Source organism: Aegilops tauschii, chromosome 3 (genome assembly GCF_002575655.3).
Source record: "Aegilops tauschii subsp. strangulata cultivar AL8/78 chromosome 3, Aet v6.0, whole genome shotgun sequence".
Classification (NCBI taxonomy): domain Eukaryota; kingdom Viridiplantae; phylum Streptophyta; class Magnoliopsida; order Poales; family Poaceae; genus Aegilops; species Aegilops tauschii.
The window spans coordinates 199,847,423-199,867,251 of record NC_053037.3 but is presented as its reverse complement, the minus strand read 5'-3'; the positions used below and the strand labels follow the sequence as shown (position 1 = coordinate 199,867,251).

The window sequence follows — 19,829 nt, the reverse complement described above, 5'->3', positions numbered from 1 at the left end:
CCTTTACCGTGTCCACAAAACTACCTTTGGGCCAGGAGACATTGGACAGCTTGCTCACCATGGCTCCTCCGCACTCCGCGTGCTGGCCATCCACCACCTTCGGCTTCACGTTGAAGACTTTGAGCCACAGCCCAAAGTGGGGTTGGATGCGGAGGAAGGCCTCACACACAACGATAAACGCCAAGATGTTGAGGAAGGAATTCGGGGACAGGTCATGGAAATCTATCCCGTAATAATACATCAGCCCGCGGACGAAAGGGTGGAGTGGAAACACTAGCCCACGGAGGAAATGGGGGATGAATACTACCCTCTCGGTGGGCTTCGGCGTGGGGACGACTTGTCCCTCGGCCGGCAGACTGTGGGCGATCTCCTTCGCCAAATATCCGGCCGCCCGAAGCTCAATAATGTCCTCCTCCTTGACGGAGGAGACCATCCACTTGCCCTGACCTCCGGATCCGGACATGGTTGCTTGAGTGGAAAGGAGATGAGTACTTGGGCGCTGGAGCTCGAGATTGGAAAGGCGGAGACAGAGAGAGGGCGTGAGAGAGGAAGAGGGAATCCTTATCCCCTTATAAAGGCAGCGAATATTAAACGCCTCCTCACTCGCCTTAAGATTCGCCTATTCCCAAGGGCTGTATAAACGGCACGGTTGGGTTACCCACGCCCGCATTGATGAGAATCCCGCGATAAGGGGACACGATCTTTGCTTTGACAAGACGTGCCAATGGCAACCGCGTCTCGGGATGTGGGGCGTCGAACACAAAAGCGGTTTGGAATTATGACCGGTCAGACGTAATGTCGTGCTGCAAAAAAGTTGTCAGCGGATGGAGCTCGTGTAAGAATATATTCTCTCTGCGTTCGTGTATGGTGTATGTGACAGGTCTGGATACTATCATCACATCCGAAGACTATCTTGAAGTTCGGATAGAAGGGAACCCGCCTTGCAATGCCGAAGACAATCTGCGCGTCGGACTCCTCATCATTGAAGCCAGGTTCAGGGGCTACTGAGGGAGTCCTGGACTAAGGGGTCCTCGGGCGTCCGGCCTGTTATCCATGGGCCGGACTGATGGGCTATGAAGGCATGAAGGCCGAAGACTGTACCCGTGTCCGGATTGGACTCTACTTGGCGTGGAAGGCAAGCTTGGCAACCGACTATGTAGATTCCTTCTTATGTAACCGACTCTATGTAAACCCTAGATCCCCCCGGTGTCTATACAAACCGGAGGGGTTAGTCCGGAAGGGAGGCATACATTACCATAGTCATATAGGCTAGACTTCTAGGGTTTAGTCATCACGATCTCGTGGTAGATCAACTCTTGTAATACTCATATTCATCAAGATCAATCAAGCAGGAAGTAGGGTATTACCTCCATAGAGAGGGCCCGAACCTGGGTAAACATCGTGTCCCCGGTCTCCTGTTACCATCGATCCTAGACGCACAGTTCGGGACCCCCTACCCGAGATCCGCCGGTTTTGACACCGACAATACCTTTTTATGCTTTTGTTAGCTATAGTTCAATGTTTTCCAATTCATCAGTTTATCTTGAAATGTGCCTTGGGTTGTGCCTGAACTTCATTTAGTTTTTAAATGCAACACATTTTTTTAGGTCAGCTTGAGTAGTAACCATGTCATCTATATTTTTTGGACTGTACGTTGTGCTGTACCTGAACTTCAGTTATATTTAATGGTCTTTTTTCTCTTCAATTTCTTTGACAGTGGAGCCGTTGGACTTGACCAATTACCACTACTCATTCCTCGGGTCACGGGAATACCAGCCTAGGGAGGAATCGATGAGTACAACTCCGAGAGAAGATGATAGCTCTCGAACCCTTCTTCCTTCCAAGTTGGGGAAGCAGGCTGTCGGTATTTGTGCTGCTCCAAACACCCCTTGCTCCAGGAAGGTTGGTGCAGTCGAAGCAGAGGTGATTTCGTCGGATGATGATTTTGAGAAAATTGCTTACCCGAAGAATGGTAAATCTGCTGCTGGTACTGTTGTTGGGAGAGGTGGGAAGAATGCTGTCATCACCAGGAGGAAACCGGCAGTTGAGTCTGGCACCATAACTTCCTCCAAGAGAGCATCAAGATTGCCTTTCAAGTGGCGTTCTGCTGTCGCTCCCCTAAATAAATATAGTTAGCCTCATCTATCCAAGGCCCGGAGGTATTAAAGTATGTGCTTAGTGAGGATAGTCTGAAGAAGTATTATGAGTGAGTTTTCTTCTTATTATATTTGTTGCTGCTAGAGATGCTACTTTGTTCTGAACTTCTGTTGTTATAGTATCTGAACTTCTGTTCATTTCTCCTTGCCTTGGAGTTGTGCTTCCAATATTTTTTCCCATCCTTTTAAATCTGCAGCAAGCTACTGCATGTTTACCATCCCTGGGAATGTGATTGACCTCACAAGAAGTGTCCTTTATACTCTTTTCGATGAAGGGCAGCAGATGGAAGGAGATGTAATGGATTATGTCATAAACTTGTGGAAGGATAAGCCGGAGACCTCTGAGATCTTCTCTTCTGCTGACAGGGTTGTACTTAGTCCCTACTTCATACAGGTTTTAGTTCTTTGCACCCCTGTCTCCCTTTTTTGCTCTAGTTTTGGTGTAGTGGCATTTGGGAGGAGTTTTAATTCTGTTTTCTTAATGCATAGTACTGCCTAGAGTGTGATTTTTTCGCTGCAACAGTTCCAAAATTTGATGCAAAAAATTCGGCTAAACTCCTCCCAATGTTTGTTCGCAAGGGAGAAGACCTTCTTAACGCAAAGCTGGTTAGGTTTTCATAAATCTTGCTTTTTTTAATTTTATGTACATCCTTTTGCTGAGTTTGTTAAGAAGTTTTTGTTCATCCCGGTTGTTCAATACCTATGCTTTATAGTTTGTGTTCACCGTTTCTTTCATTCTTGGCAGGTTTTTTTGATACTATTCAAGCCAATTGACACAATAGCGCACTACAGTGTGTATGTGCTGAATAGATATCGTGGGAGCATTGACATCCTTGATTCACTTCCTTACACTAACAAGGGAATGTCACGAACAAGTTTCCACGGAGACTGCCAAAATATCATGAGTATTTCTTAGCCTGAACCTCCTTTCATATTATCTTGTTTGACACGAAGTTTATTATGCCTTCTGTTGACAAAATATTTTTCTGTCTCTGTTTTGGTAATACTGCTTGAACTGACTATCATTTGACAGTTGTACTTCTGGTATCGTTTAGCTGGATCTTATGCAAGTGTCGCTTTTATGTACCTGAACTTAACTATTTTGGTTAACATGTTTTTGATTTCATCTTATTTGTCATTTCTGGCAGATTAAGAGATTTGTTGGGTTGCTCGAGGAGGTGTACGGCAAGGCTGCGTACAAAGCGAGCAAGCAGCCTAACTGGGCGAATATTGCAAAGAGGCCGACTTTTATCGATGTTCCAAAGCAAGTGAGTAATGATTGTGGTTTCTTTTCCGTGAAGTTCTACTCTACATATGATGGTGATGAGCTTGTTGAAGATTTTGGTGATGTGAAGGTATGTTTTGTCCTTGTTCTTGCCTCATCATCCTTTCATTTTTCTTGTGTGGTTTTGCTGAGACGCTCCTGCTGTGGTTTTAGTTATCCTTTACTAAACCATCATTTCATTTCTTGTTTGCAGGCTGCTGCAGATGACTGGAAGGCCGAGTTCATACACACTCTAGTCTTTAGCGAGAAGAATGAAATAGTGCGTGCAGAGCTTCCTGCCCAGATCCGGTCCTTGGGCCCGTGAATTCGAAGCATTAGTTTCAGTGTAGATTTGATTTCGTAAAGATTTAGGTTTGATAATGATTGGAACGATTTCATAAAGATTTGGTTGTAATGATGGTTTAGTAATTTATGATATTGAGAACAAATGTATCTAGTATGAAGAATGATTTGGCTTGTGAATTTCAGTGTATTGCATCGTTTTCAGTATCCATGTGTTGTATGTTTTTCCCCAACATATGTACTTGAACATCTCTCTGGGCTATGGTTGAACTGCTGGTTTTTTGTGTTGTTTAATTTTGGGCCCCAACATATGATCTTTGACTTGAACTTCTGCTTGAGATCTGGCTGGGCTGCTAGTTTCAGATGGAGAGGATTTACTGTGTTGTGTAATGTATTGTTATTTTTCAACTCAACCAATATGTAGCCTTTTGCATAGAATATATATGTGTTTTTTTATGTTTCAACTGCGACTAGTTTTCAACTATAACTTTGTGCAAAAATATTCTCATACACTCCTTTACATTTCTTTATCTTTTGTCGCCATTCTACATGAACTTCTGCACGTATCCAAACAGAACTTCATATATGAACGCATTGTCTTAGGCTTGCTAACCTTAGTTCATACGACAATACATATATTTAAGCATTTTTTCCTACATCGATTTATATACCAGAACTTCTTCTGTAAGCTGACCTGAACTTCACACTGTATAATTACTGATGCTTGCTCTTTTATGGAATACAACACCAGCACCTCCTGTCATAATATACCAGAACTTCCACTGTAAGCTTACATGAACTTCATAGTGTATATTTTTTCATTTTTATTCTTGCTTGCACTTTTATGGAATACATCACCAGCATAGCACTTCCTCTCATAATATACCAGGACTTCTGCACTAATATTACATGAACTTCACAATGTATATTTTCATTTTATTACTGCTTGGTCTTTCATGCAATACATCACCAGCACCTCCTCTCATACTATACTAGGACTTCCGCAGTAAGCTTACTTGAACTTCTACTGTATAATTTCTTTGAAACTTCAACAATAGAAGTTCAAGTAAGCTTCTCATAAAATACTGTTTTAAAAGTGGAATAGCATTCTGCACATTGACCTGACATAAGTTTCTTTGTTTAATTGACCTAGTCTAACTGTTCATTAGCCTTGCGCTCCTCCTAGGCTTTGGTTGTAGTGGTTTTTGCTTGACATGTACCTCTTCCTCTTCATCTTCCTCTTCATCGTCCTCTTCTTCTTCATCATCCTTTTTTTCTTCCTCTTCGTCTTCCTCTTCTCCGATGGTGTCTTCATCTTCGTCTTCCTCTTCATCTTCCACCACTTTCTTATTGCTGGCTCTAGGTTTTGCTTTCTGTTTCTTCTCTAGATTTTTGCTTGTCTTTTCAGCATCTGCGCACTTCGGGCATGTTCTTGCATTGTGTGGTTCATACTCCTTGCATATGCTACAAAGTCTGCTACTTGCTTTCTGTGGGTGTGGTCCCTTGTTTTGTTCCATAACTTTGGGCTGCTATTTTTTATCTTTGGGTTGCTTGACCTTCTCGGCATTGTCTATTTCTAAGAGTGTTGGACAGGTGAGTTTGTTGTGTCCTGCAACCTTTTTGCACACACTACATTGCATGTGTCCAAGTGGCACTCCGTTCTCATCGAGCACGACGACTCTATTTGCAGATGGTGCCTTTATTTGAGCTCTCTTGTCCCTTTTCTTTGCTGCAGAAAGTTTCTTCCTACCCTTTGTTTTAGAGTACAGTGGCAGTTTCATCGTCTCATGCTGCCGCTGCTGCATTAATTGGTCAACACCCTACTTGCATTGGTTGGCTTGAGTAGCGGTCTGGAGCATTTCAGCTTCATAATATTGAAGGTCATCTTCAATTTCAGCCATCCTTTCGTCAGCATCCGCTCGATTTGCTGAATGTATTGCATCAAGTTCTTCCACGGGCCTCTTGAGAACATAGAAGGCTCTGTCATATTGCTGGTCACATCTCATTGCTTTCTTGTTAACCATCAAATTTAGCTACAGCAAGATGTCTTGCTTCGATAGTCTTGAGCTGCCATCCGATGCAGTTGTGTTGTAGTCCCTTATATCAAATGTTGGTTGTGATTTTGCAGTCTTTGTGTACCGTTTGAGGATATACTTGTCTGGAAATTTGTCAGGCTTCGGGTAGTCCAGTATGTTCATGATGTGAAGGCAGAACAGGCCTGCATTTTTGTGATGAATGCAGAATACATAGTTTGTGAGCCAGCAATGAGTTTCATATATTTGATATGATACTACTAGTTTAGTTATTTAATGAGTTTGTTTTTTCGCTCACCTGTGTGTGTCCAAAGCTTGCATTCACACTCGTATATTTCATTATCTGGGTCAGCTACAACCTTGAATTCATGCTTTGACCAGGCAAATCTTTCTTCATCATCATGCCAGCCTTGTTGTGGTAGTACACAAGGTACTTAGTGGGCTCTGCTATAGACTTCGCACGAAATAGCGTGGCTTTTCTCATCCTAGTCCTCATCTCGCTGTACACGGCTCTCGTGTACTTGATAGCCATGTCTTCCTCGTAGTCGTAAGTTGTTTTTGTCACAGGGTTGGTCTGCACATGTCAAAAAATAAGATGTTAATCGAAGCAGAGTCATGGGTTTCATTTTTTTAAATACAGTGTGCACATGTTGAAGGAAGTCACAATATGATGGGGGTGTTTTTTTGTCTTAATACCATGCTGGTCATTGTTTGCTCGTTCTCCTTCTGCATCCAAGTTTGTATGCAAGCATTTACCCGCCTAGCAAACTTGTTTAGGTTCTGGGTCCCCTTGACAAACCCTCTCTTGAGCACGTGATTCGTGCTCTCGCTTCGTTGTGTAGAAGTCATTCTAGCACAGAAAATATTCTTATAATATGCTGATATCCACATTTTCCTATCATTCCACAGCTGCATCATCATTTGGTCGTTCTGCAGGTTGTACTTTTGCACGAGTTCAGCCCAGGCAGCTTCAAACTCCGTTGGCATTAGCGGCCAGTTTAAGATTGTTGTGGACTCCTCTTTGAATGTTTTATACTTTTTGTACAGCAACGCGAGGTATTCCTTGAACTTCTTCAGGATGTGCCAACGGCATAGCTTGTGGACGGTGTTTGGGAATGATTGTGGTATAGCTTTTGTTAGACCCCCAGTGTCATGCTACAGTAATCCCCTGTTAATGGTGCCATGTCATCATGTTACTGTTGCTAATCTTCACTTGATCCAAATCACAATTCAAATTCAAATCCAATTTAAATTCAAAATTCAAACTTCTCTTACATGAAGTCTAAAATGTTCATCTTGTGCCAAATAATGCATATTTAATATTGGTGGTGAACCAACATATTTGCAAAGTGTTTAACTGGCCTAAACTATTTGAAACATAAGTTAAAAAAACTAAAAGAAAGAGAGGAGGTGAGAGAGAGAAAGCCTCCCTGTCCCCTGGGCCTCGGCCCATCCCAGCAAGCCGGCCCACCTTCCCTGCTGGGTCGCTCCTTCCCTCTCCCTGTTCCACCGACCGTGCCCACGGTCGCCGCCGAACCCACCTCGCCGACAACGCCGCTACAGGCGCCGCGGGGAGGATAAGGACGCCAGCATCGGCGCCCTGGCTTCCGCCGAGATCTTTTCCCCCTCACCCACTTCCCCCTTCTCCCTCTCCCTCTCCTTCGTTTTGGAGAGGAGGCCGACGCGGTCGCCGCCGTGCCTCGCCCGTCCTCGCGGCCACCGAGCCCCGAGTGCCTCTCCGACGAGCCCGACTGCTCCATCGACTTCCTCTACTTCCTCTCCGCCCTCTGGATCGAGCCCGGCGCCACCACAGCCTCGGGATCGAGCTCCTCCCCGACCACGGCCGTCGTCGATCGCCGCCGCCGTACGCCTCCGATAAGCCTCCCCGAGCACGCTGCCACTTCCCTACGGCTCCCGGTGAGCCACCGCGTCTCTCCCCTCGCTCCCCCGCACGGATCCACCATCGTAGCCGCCGCTGCCATCGCCGCCCGAACGCAGCTCCGCCGCATAGCTCGCCGCCGTTGCTGTGGGCATCGTCATGCTCACGCGAGCACACGAGCGTGCTCAGGACCGCTCGCTGAAGCCGCCCATGCCACTTGCTTCCCTCCCCGTGCCCCTTAGCACCTACCTCGACGAACGCCCGAACGCGTCGCCGCCTCCGCTCGCCGCCGGCGTGCTTTCGGTGACCAAATGGTCACGGGCTCGCGACCATTGGCCTCGCCGCAACGCGTACGCCTTGCCCATCCTCTCAGTTCGCTCACGAACGCGCCGCATCGCCGTTGCGTTCCTCGCCCAAAACACCTCGCCGCCGATGAGCTCGATGCGGGCCCGCGTCATTTAGAACATTTTTGTAAATAAATAAAATGCTAATTATTTCATTAATTAAATTTAATTAACTAAATAGTCACTGACTACTGGGCCCCACCCACTAATTAACCCATTTAGTTAGTCTAAACCCCCTGTTAGTGTCCCAGACAATGACATGTAGGTCCCACTGGACCCACCTGTCTGGTTTGACTGGTCAACCGACCAGTTGACCTGCTGACATCACTGATGTCATGCCTGCGTCATCATTCACTATTCTGGATAATGTTGGATTTAAATAAATAATTAAAGTCAGAAAATGATTAGATCTTTAGAAAATCATATAAAATCATCCGTAACTCGGATGAAAATACTTTCTACATCAAAGTTGCTCAGAACGACGAGACGAATCCGAATACACAGTCCGTTTACCTGTCAGATGCCTCTAACCATCTGAATGTGGAACATTCCCCCTCCGGTCATCTGTCTGACACATGTCCGGAACCGGGAAAACATTATTTTAGGACTATCAGCATTAGCACTTCCATAGCGCTTCAACTTGCACGCACTAACATGAACATTATTAGGTAAAAAAAAGCACACATGAATACACAGGGGATATCAGTTTCATTGTTCTTTCTGTTACCGAACTATTGTAAATATGTATGACATATGTGCTAAATAGCTGCTATAATTGAACTCATGATTTTCATTTTTGTCAATGAACTCTTCTAACATATGTACTAGAAATACTAATACTTCAGAATTCGTCCCCTAAGAAAACTAGTAACGTTGAATTCCATTTTCCAGTTCCCTCTTAGACATATACACAAACAAAAGAGTAGAATGATCACTTGAACTAATCGGACAATAACATGCGAGCTTATAGCAATTGGCCACTTGAAATTATACCAATAGAAATAAGAAATATGTACGGACTCCGAGCCCGTGGCATTTGTGTACTCCAGCACGATGAACAAATCACGCCATTTTATTGATACTACTAAGACGCCCGTGCTATGCTACGGGCTCACACAAGATTTGGTGGATTTAAGTTATAGTCAGGAAATGTACATTGCAATGGAGAACAAAAAAATGTGCCGGCACATTAATTGAAGTGTGTTAAAAGGATCTACAGACACATTAATCAAGCGATGTTATATTGTTGACGGGCACACCATCGAAGCCAAAAAAAAAGCTTCTTGTTCTCCCTACTTATACCTTTCTAAATGCTAAACCTATCGTAATATCAAGGGGGGACAGAGAGCATCCAACAAGTAGAAAAACCACACACATGAATGTGGTAACTTACGACGACTACTGACTACTCCCTCCGTTCCTAAATATTTGTCTTTCTAGGTATTTCAAATAGACTACCACATACGCATGTATATAGACATATTTTAGAATGTAGATTCACTCATTTTGCTCCGTATGTAGTCACTTGTTGAAATCTCTAAAAAGACAAATATTTAGGAACGGAGGGAATACATCCTTAGGCCCTATTTCGATGGGCTCAACATGTTAGCACATATCCCAATCTACCACCCATCCATGTCGCAGATCTGTCATCTCTCTGTGAATGTGAGCATTACACGATGCAACTGCCATTCGTGGGTAAAACATGATGATAAATGTCATATCGAATAAATTTATGTTGTAACATTCCAAACCACTTAGCAATATTTGAAGAAAAAAGAATCATATCACATATCACATAATAGTATCTCGAAGATATACTGCAAGCATGCATGATCAACCAAGATTGAATATTGCAAAAGTAGTTTGCTAAAAGTGTATTATAGTCTCACAAACATACCACAATCATTAATTGGCTAGGAGAAGTCACATGAAAAAGGAAAACAAAAAAATAAAACACTTAACTTGCATGCAAAAGAGATTATATACAAGTACAAAAAAATGACCGGGGCTCACTAAGCTAGACTACTATGTCAAATGATGTTCCATGCGTCAACATCCTTCCAACATTGGCTTCGTCAATTGCAAGCCGTGCGAGCGTCACAACTGATAACTCCGAATTGTGAAATTGTAAAAGATGCGACAACTGCCCCCACACCAGACCTCCAAAATTTCCAGCACAGCCTGTGATCTAAAATACATATTATCATGTCCAGCCTTAGAACCACTGCAACAAACTACTGCAACAGAGAATTGCTTCTTTCCTTGGAAAGGTTGTACAAAGCAAACAAGCTATTCAGTTACCGTTCATCCAGGAAGTCAACATTGCCCATTTCATGCCAGTATATTAGGCACACCAGACTTAAATGTGAAGATAAATGCAGCAATTAATATATCCAAATAGTACACACTTATATTAATAGTTCCAAGACAAACATGAATGAAGTAGAAGTGTTTAACCGAATGATTTCGTAAATATACGCAAGAAAAATGAATTTGTATACAACACCACCAAGAAGAGAAGAACATTTCAGACATAACTCACACATCTAGTTCCACTTAATTAGTTACATACCTTAGATCACGCCATGGAATAATTTTTAAAGCACAGTATATCTCCATCTGCCCACCTACATAATTGCCTATGTTACATTCAGACAAAGAAAAAAAACTGAGCTTAAAGTATATTTAAACAAAGCAAAAAACAATGAACATCGCTTGCAATACATTTTGTACCAAGCAAAGAAAAAAATGTATAGTAAGACATGCTTTGAAATCATGTGTATATAGAAGAAGGGGCGAGTGTACTTGTGCATACACACACAAAAATTGTAACTTTCTGCAAAAGAAAAGATGCCAGTAACTGACATCAAGGAAAAAAATTGGTGTCTAACCTGAAAAATTGGATGTGGAGCTACCAAGAAAAGGAGGGGCATCAATGACATAGAGACCTGCTGTAGGCGTCATCCAAATTTTTCGAACAGCGAAAGTAACAATGAGAACTACCAAAAAATAATTTAAACACATGTATGATTTTTTTTACAAGAATATCATGAACACTAAAGCAAATTTCTGAAGTTACTTTTTCTGGAAGTCCAAACTTCCGGACCTTACATGCGAAGCAATTTTAGATGACTAAACATATTAAATAAATTATTATTTTTACTGCCACCAAATTGTACTTGATTTATACCTTGGACTACACATTGAGACCTAATTGTAGAACATTTCTTTGAAAAATTTGCAATGGGGTTGGACTGGCCTTCCCTTGCTTATCCGAAAGAGTAAGAATATTTATGTTACTTTTAGATGTATCTCTACAAAGAGTAACATAGAGTTGCCTGAGTGAAAATACCAGTTCAGGGAGGTACACACCAACTTCTCCGATACTCAAAATTTCATCCACAAGAAGATTTTGGATAAGAAACTATAAACAGTGGTCATTGCTTACAGATACTATAGTAGACAGTTTCATCTGTTACCACCAGAACATATATGAAATTGCACAAACAAGGATTTTCTAATAGAGATGAAGCAAGAACTGATGCGATGTATAGAAGATTTTACTATTCGTCCACACCCATACCTTGGTTCTTGACGAAACATATTAGATGGCAATAGCAGAGCATAGTTCCTCCACGCCAACATCACACCAGACCAGCCATCTTCCAGATGGAGTCAATTGGAGGAGAACGCGAGTGTGGAGCTCGTGGGTGGCGCTCCAATTGCACACAACAAAGCAGTCCTCGGGGAGTAGCTCGTACTCTAATTGGAAGAACCTGGAGCACGTAGGCGTGGAAGGAGCCGCCGCCGCCGATGATGTGTAGCGCATAGCCGGCATACGTGAAGGTCGGCGTCGGTGGAGACAGCGGAGAGAGGCGAAGGTGCTGGGGCTTCTGCATCAGAGGAGGATGCAGGAGAGGCGTCGCAGACTTGGGGGAAGGGCGGCTCCGGCGGCGAGGAAATGCCGGGGAGGAGGAGCAGGTGGTGGGCGGTGGGGCTGCTGCATCAGAAAAGAAGGCAAGAGAGTTATCAGAGAAGAAGCGTCGTGGACTTGAGGGACGGGCCACGCCGGCGGCGTACTTGCTGGTCGGCATAGGAGGAGATGGGGTAGGGGGAGATGAGACAACGGGGAGGTGGCGGTGGAGGTTCTAGTGAGCGGTGGCAGCAGAGAGGAGTCAAGAGAGGGGTCTGGAACAACCAGCGCCGGCGGCGCATGCAGCGGCAGCGGCAGCGGCCACTGGTTCCATCAAGAAATCAAGGCTTGTTTCCATCGTTCTCCCCTTTTCAAGAAGGATCGAGTGATTCTGGTTGCCTGGTTGGATAAGGTGGTTATAAAGTGGGTTGCCTCTCCAGATCCAGATCTAATGGTTGAGATTGATGGAGGCAGGCACACCATCACCACCAACTCAGTTTTTTATAGGAGTAGAGACGTACATGCCATCCTGTTTAACATTCGTTCTGTGATATGTCCATGCAATGTATTGATTTCAAACGATCGCAAGATGGCACATGTGATTCAAAATTAACTCAAACTGAAGCAATTCAGTTGTAACATTCCTGGAGACATTGCAAGTTTAGAACTGAACCTCTGGGTATTTGATGTTCAGAACTGGACCTCTTTTGAAGCTTCGCGTGGGTTGACAGGTGTGTCGTTTGACGCGCGGGATTGTGGGGGCAGTGTTGAACGGGGACTGGTGGCGGTGGTGAACGGCCTCAGGTGGCGGAGGTGAACGGAAGGGGATGGCCAGATCCGGCGGGTGCAGGAGGCGAACACCTCCCGTACGAACCAGCAGGATGGCACGTGAAGACGGTGGTGCTGGGCGCTGGATCCGGACGGCGGACGCCCGGTGGCAGGGAGGGGTCGGCGTTCGGCGGAGAAAAGGAGCGCAAGGAGGGCGCGGCGCCCGGCGGCGAGAAGGGGGCGGCACCCAGCGGCGAGAAGGCTCGTGGAGGAGGGGCGGTGCCCGGCGGCGGGGTGGAGCCCGGCGGCGGGGTGGCCGACGAGGGGGGCGGGGCGTGGGCAGGGGGTCGTGGGGATACGGGGGAAATGGGAGGTGGACTTTTTCTTTTATTTTGTTGCTTACTAGTTGGGCCTATGACAAAAACGGATCGGAACCTATATAGGGCCGACGGTAACAGAATAATATTACGTTACTAGTAACGGAATAGCACTGTCCTTTATATATATATATATAGACTTTTCGGTTAAAAACACGATGCCACATCAAAGTTGTGCATTGGGTATATTCAAACACCACATAACACTTCATACATATGTTTGGGCCACATGCACACAGTGGTTGTCTTCAGGCACTCCCTCGCGTGGTTATCAGCGTCAAGCTAGCCTATTTGTAGGGCCGTGTGTGAACGTCCATGACATTGACCCAACAACGAGAGATGTTATACGACCAAGGTGGTGATTCCTCTTGGTGAGTGTTACAATACGCCTTGGTGAGATGATTCCTCCTCCCACCGACTCAAAGTGTGTGTGAGGGGGTGGGCGTTGTACTACTTCGCAGTAGATGAACCTCCGTGGGGTCGGGGATGTCCGGTTTGCGATGCACATGTGCCACATCAAATTTGTGATTTGGTTATTTAAATATCACACCACACCACTTTCACACACACACATATACACACACACACACATATATACATGTATATATCGAGCCATCCGTAGGTGTAGTTCGTATGTGCTCTCACCCATCTCGCGCCACAAGCACATATTTGTGGGGCCGCACACTGTCCACATTTGAAGGAAGCAAAAGGGGGGGGGGCTAGCAATAATAACGTGTGCATGTGTTACGGTAGGGTGAGATGTCAGACCTAGCTATTTGAGGGCATGCGTTCATAGCTACGATTCCCCTCCCGCCAACATGAAGTGTGCGTGTGTGTGTGTCTGTGGGGGGCGGCTAGCAATAATAACGTGTGCTTTGTACGACAGGTGCCACATGAAAGTTGTGCATTGGGTATTTGAACATCAAACCACCCTTTTCATACATATATTTGGTCCAGATGCAAGTGTGTTCATGTTCTGACCCTTTCTCGCGTTTTTTCGCCAAATTTATAAATAGCAGACGAGTCACACGCAGCAACCGTCTGCGATCGGGTACGCAACAGACACAGTTCCCTAAGACTACCCATGTGTTGTGCCCCTACCCCTGTCACCCACATCATCACAGTAGATTGGGCTCCCCGAGGCTTCCCTCCCCCTCTCAAAAATATCTACTCCCTCGCAATCTCAAAAATATCTACCCGACTAGAGGGTTTTTCTGTTTGATAGCACACGATTAGTATGTGTGGACCGTGTGCGATGTGTGTTACTACCGCTCTACTTCAGTCAGTTGATCCAAATTTTTAGTAGCCCCGGCATTTTACTCCCACCTGCATCCCTCACAATCTCGAAAATATCTGCTCGGCTGGAGTGTTTTTCTACTTGATAACACATGATTATTATGTTTTAAACGTGTGTGATGTTTGTTACTCCCGCCCCGCTCTGCTTCAGTTCCTTGATCCCAGCGCCGCCATTTTACTCCCGCCTAGTAAAATTTTCAATACCATCGGCATTTCCTCAAACACTACCTTGGACCCCCTCCACACCCCCCCCCAAATCCCTCGCTCACCCCAAATCCCACGCTCACACACACACCACCCCTTCCTCGCTCGCAGCCCTAGCTAGGTCGTCACGGCCGCCACACCGCCTCCATCGTCAACCTCTATCGGTCTGCCAGTGCAGGTTACCCACCGATATACATACCGTCGCTGCCCTGAGTTTCTTAGATGATGCCAGCAAAACGCACCCTTTCCCACAGCTCCCCATGCCCACCCCTCCGCCACTCCAGAGCGTCGTAGCCTAAGCCCGGCTACGCTTCCCGGGGAGCTCGAGGAGTGAATGGCCCAAAAGAGCTTTATCGCGGCCTCTTCGCCCGACGTTGGCGAGGTGGCCGCCGAGGAAGCTGATGATGATGACTGGCCGCAGGCTTTCAATCAGCGGGCTAGAGTATTTGGCATGTCGCGGACGCCGGCTATGACATCGAGGTCGTCGACAGCAAGGACTTGATGCGGGCGTCACAGGTTAAGTTGCCCACCCCCAACCCCTCTGGTTGCACAGCCGTCGATCTCATGGATGTCTCTACCGCTGATCTCCTGTGGCTCATTATGAACAAGTTGCCATCCTTCATCGCCATGGAGCCCCTTTTGTCATTTCTGAAGGACACGTTATGCGACGCTGGCTTGGGATCCTCAACTGCCAAGTCATATCTCATCGACGGTGACGATGAGGAGGAGCCCATCTGTCACAAGTGAGGAAACCCATGATTTGTTTTGCCGTGCCTCTTCACCGTGGGAATCCAATGATTTGTTTTCTCAAACCCCCTTTTGTACTGAGAACCTATCCAGTATTTATTGCTATATTTGGTTGTTTGCATTACGCCTTGTTTATTTCTATGGTTTTTGGTTGTTCGGTTGTTTGTAGATAGCATATGTCTAGTTTCAATTGCCATCCTTGGTTGTTCGTAGTATGCCTTGTTTATTTCAGTTATTCACAATGTGATGTTCTATATGTGCTAGTATGAACTGTGCAGTTCAATTTCATCAGTACCAGTTTTAACAATAGCTCTATGAATGACTATATTTGGTTGTTGTTAAGCATGTTGTACTCCCTCCGGTCCTTTTTAGTTCGTATATGTGATTTGTCTAAAGTCAAGCCTCATAAAGTTTGACCAACTTTATAGAAAAAAATACCAACATTCACAATATGAAATCAACATCAGTAGATGTGCCATGACTTAATTTTTCATATTGTATAACTTTAGCATGGTAGATCTTGATATTTTTCATATAAATATTGTCAAACTTTATGAAGTTTGACTTCAGACAATTCTAATATGCAGAGTAAAAAGGACTGGAGGGAGTATTTAACACGCCTTTCCATTTGATTTAACAATAACTAGTGTACTTAGAACTGCACAATACAAGTTTGAATGAGTATGTTTGCTTGTTTTTCAATATTAGGCATGTTACAGTAAATAACACACCTTTCCACTTGTTTTTATTAACTAGCATGCTTAAGCCTTCGTCATGAAGCTATCATTTGGAGATTATGTTCTCTACCATGGATATATTTGGTTGATGTTTAGCATGTTATGCTTAACATGCCTTTAGATGTACTTAAACAGGACAATATTGGGAACATCTCTTGTTTACCATCGAGGTTATTTTCATCCCATGGCTTATATATACTCACTGTTCAGGATATCGGTAGATGGTACCATATAGGCCGGGGGCTGATAATTAATCGTTGAATCGGACATTTAACTGATTATAAATGTAACCCATTTATCGGTAAATTAACTAGGGCCATATCTAACATATCTGAGGCTACATAGCAAGATGCATTGTACTGAATGACTAAATATGCAATCCTAGGCCACACAACAACAAGGAAGGGTTGTTTGGTTCTAGGCCTAGGAGTGCCACACTTTGCCATACAATGTTGCCAAACTTGCCAAAGGGTTAGTTCTTCAAAATGAGAGCGAGAAGTTGGCACGCCTAAGAGAATCTTGCCACACTTTTTGAGTGTATGTGATGTGGGAGCATAGTGTGGCTTGCCTAAGATGTGGCTTGAACCAAACACACACCTAACATTAGGTGTGGCAACCTTTGGCAAATGTAGTGTCAAACCAAGAGTATTACCTTAATGTTCTGATGATGTCTAGATATACATAGAAGAGCAGCAAGAAGACCAACAACACAGTAGCAGTTGACTGTAGTTAATCGGCTGATATTTGTAAAAATGTAATAAACTCCCCCCGCCCCATAATATAAGATGTTTATTCATCCATGTCGTAAGTATATTGGATGCTATAAGATCTTATATAATGGGACGGAGGGAGTGTTGTACTACATCATTGTGCAATTTTTGTTTAGCTTCTAATGTTTACTTGGTGCTTTTTGGTACATGTCATTGGTAAAGATCCGTGTTTCGACCCTGTCTGTTTATGGGGCAATGAGATATTGATGAACCAACATCAAATGAGGAAACTGATAAAGATTGTTAGTAAAATGGGTCAAAAGATGGCAATTAAACTATTTTTTTGCACTTTATCCAAGACAACAATGAACTGCAGCATGGTAAGTAAGAACTCTGCAACCTTCTTTTTACTGCCCATAATGAGTTGTGTTAGATGACAATGTCCGAATCTTTTTCCTTTGCAGTGGTTCTGGAAGCAGTGTACTCAAGGTTACCTCTCAAACTACATGATTGGTGGGCATGCAAAGGTTAAATTATTTCTACCAGAACACAATGACTATCTAGATGCCCTCATGAGCCATGAAGATAGTGAAGGATGGGCGGTCGGTCATCACAAGGGGTTGGACTGAGTCGTGCGTGCCTTCTACATGGAGGAAAGCACAATAAGGGCATTCCGCTTCACCTTGTTCCGCAACCAGATGTTGGGGAACGTAGCATGCAATTTCAAAATAAATCCTACGATCACGCAAGATCTATCTAGGAGATGCATAGCAATGAGAGGGGGAGAGTGTGTCCACGTACCGTCGTAGACCGAAAACGGAAGCGTTAGTTTAACACGATTGATGTAGTCGAACGTCTTCGCGATCCAATCGATCAAGTACCGAACGTACGACACCTCCGAGTTCAGCACACGTTCAGCTTGATGACGTCCCTCGAACTCTTGATCCAGCAAAGTGTCGAAGGAAATTTTCGTCAGCATGACGGCGTGGTGACGGTGATGGTGATGTGATCTGCGCAGGGCTTCGCCTAAGCACTACGACAATATGACCGGAGGAGTAAATGGTGGAGGGGAGCACTGCACATGGCTAAGAAACTATTGTGTGTCTAGGAGGCGCCCCCCTCCCACGTATATAAAGGAGGGATGGGAGAAGAGGCTGACCAAGGCGCACCCCCAAGGGGAGGAGTCCTACTAGGGCTCCAAGTCCATCTCGGACCACCCCTTTCCTTTTACCGGAGAGGGAAGGGGGAAAGAGAAGGGGAAGGAGAAGGAAAGGGGGGCGCCGCCCTGTCGGTGTACGAAAGTAGGGGCTCTCCTTTGTACCCCTTTACTTGTGCACGTGCAGTTAGAGCCACGCCTGCGACCACACTTAGCAGGGCAGAGGAGGGAAGCAGAAGTGCAAGGCTACCAGAGCAGCGCTCCAACCAAGGGCGCAGAAGACAAAGCAACCGGATGGGCTTTCCCCCGGCAAGACCCTTGCCGGGGCGGCCTACACAGCCCCGGCAAGAGCCTTGCCAGGGCAGCTCGCCCAACACCAGCATTGCGGCCACCCTTGAGCCTGAGAGTTCCGAGACCATCAACAACGTTGGAACCAAGGCTCGAGAAGTGCCTGCAGGATGGCATGCAGATCTTTGTGAAGACAGAGAGCCTACAAATCCTAGATGAGGACCAGAAGACAAGACAGCCGCAAGGCTCCTTGCCGAGGATGCCCACGAGGCCCCGGCAAGGCACCTTGCCGAAGACACCCGCAAGGCCCCGGCAAGACTCTTGCTGAGGGCGCTCAGAAGGCCCCGGCAAGACCCTTGCCGGGAATATACGTGAGACCGCGGCAAGGCCTTGCCGCCCCAGCTCAGCGGCCAACCCACCAACTAAAGCAAGTACCCACGTGGCAATATGTGGATACTAATCCAACTAGTCAAGCACCTGCGTGGTGGCACGCAGATCTTCGTGAAGACCCTACCACCATGCCAACTCAGCAGCCTACCAGCCTACATGGCGATGTGCGCCTCATTGGCCTAGACGCGTGTCGAAGCAAGACGGAGCGGCGACGGACGGGACGGGCCTCGTTACCGTCCCCGATAAAGCAATGTGACACCTCCGGAGCGCATTTTATGCGTTTTGTCCCGTAATGACAGGCGATAAGCTTGTACACTATACACACCTTTCCACCTCATGTGTGCCACTGTGGCGACCCCTTCGACTATAAAAGGAGGCCCAAGGCATAATGAGGGAGGATTCGGATCTTTGGGACTACACAGGCACCATAGCTAGTTCAAGAACTCAAGAACACTCAAATATACACCAAAGCAGGACTAGGGCATTACACATTCCTCGCGGCCCGAACCTGGGTAAAATCTCGTTGTGCCAGCTACTAGACCCGCCCTTCGTACAACCCCGCGCCCGCCAACCGTAGAAGGGGTCTCTGTGATCCCATAGGTGCCGTTTCCACCGACACGCCCCCTTCCCCACTCCAATTCGGACCCCTTCCAAGTGGGGGGCGCACGAGCCCCTTCTGGGCTGGTGTGCCTCCCTCCCGTGGCCCATGTGGCCCATTACTTCCCCCGGGGGGTTCCGGTAACCCCTCGGTACTCCGGTAAATACCCAAAACACTCTGAAACCATTCCGGTGTCCGAATACTATTGTCCAATATATCAATCTTTATCTCTCGACCATTTCGAGACTCCTCGTCATGTCTATGATCTCATCCGGGTCTCCGAACAATCTTCGGTCACCAAAAACACATAACTCATAATACAAATCGTCATCGAACGTTAAGCGTGCGGACCCTACGGGTCCGAGAACTATGTAGACATGACCAAGACACATCTCCAGTGAATAACCAACAGTGGAACTTGGATGCTCATATTGGTTCCTACCTATTCTATGAAGATCTTTATCGGTCAAACATTAATGACAACATACGTCATTCCTTTTGTCATCGGTATGTTACTTGCCCGAGATTCGATCGTCGGTATCTTCATACCTAGTTCAATCTCGTTACTGGCAAGTCTCTTTACTCATTCCGTAATGCATCATCCTGCAACTAACTCATTAGTCACATTGCTTGCAAGGCTTATCATGGTGTGCATTACCGAGA

The 19,829-nt window shown here is 45.7% G+C and overlaps 1 protein-coding gene and 1 long non-coding RNA gene across 3 annotated transcripts; both read right to left on the bottom strand.

Moving 5' to 3' along the window:
- Nucleotides 1-5,756: 5,756 nt before the first annotated feature.
- On the bottom strand, nucleotides 5,757-6,743 carry LOC109772704 (protein FAR1-RELATED SEQUENCE 5-like). The gene is made up of 3 exons (XM_020331399.1): nucleotides 6,453-6,743; nucleotides 6,135-6,330; nucleotides 5,757-5,941 (listed from the first exon to the last, which is right to left on the bottom strand). Exons 1-3 carry the CDS (start codon nucleotides 6,741-6,743, stop codon nucleotides 5,757-5,759), a joined length of 672 nt encoding a protein of 223 aa, XP_020186988.1.
- A 3,116-nt stretch (nucleotides 6,744-9,859) lies between these two features.
- LOC141042339 (uncharacterized) lies at nucleotides 9,860-11,143 on the bottom strand. 2 transcript variants are annotated; one of them, XR_012204718.1, is made up of 3 exons: nucleotides 10,874-11,143; nucleotides 10,555-10,609; nucleotides 9,860-10,170 (listed from the first exon to the last, which is right to left on the bottom strand). It is a non-coding gene; the product is annotated as an uncharacterized lncRNA (long non-coding RNA). The 2 variants fall into 2 exon arrangements; XR_012204717.1 differs by lacking the exon at nucleotides 9,860-10,170 and having other exon boundaries at nucleotides 10,349-10,609.
- Nucleotides 11,144-19,829: the final 8,686 nt, after the last annotated feature.

Coding starts and splice junctions, on each gene's coding strand:
- LOC109772704 (XM_020331399.1), bottom strand. CDS start 6,743: ATGCCAACGGAGTTTGAAGCTGCCTGGGCTGAACTCGTGCAAAAGTAC. Junction 6,331..6,452: donor AGCAAACAATGACCAGCATG/GTATTAAGACAA, acceptor TGACATGTGCAG/ACCAACCCTGTGACAAAAAC. Junction 5,942..6,134: donor GATGAAGAAAGATTTGCCTG/GTCAAAGCATGA, acceptor ACAAAAATGCAG/GCCTGTTCTGCCTTCACATC.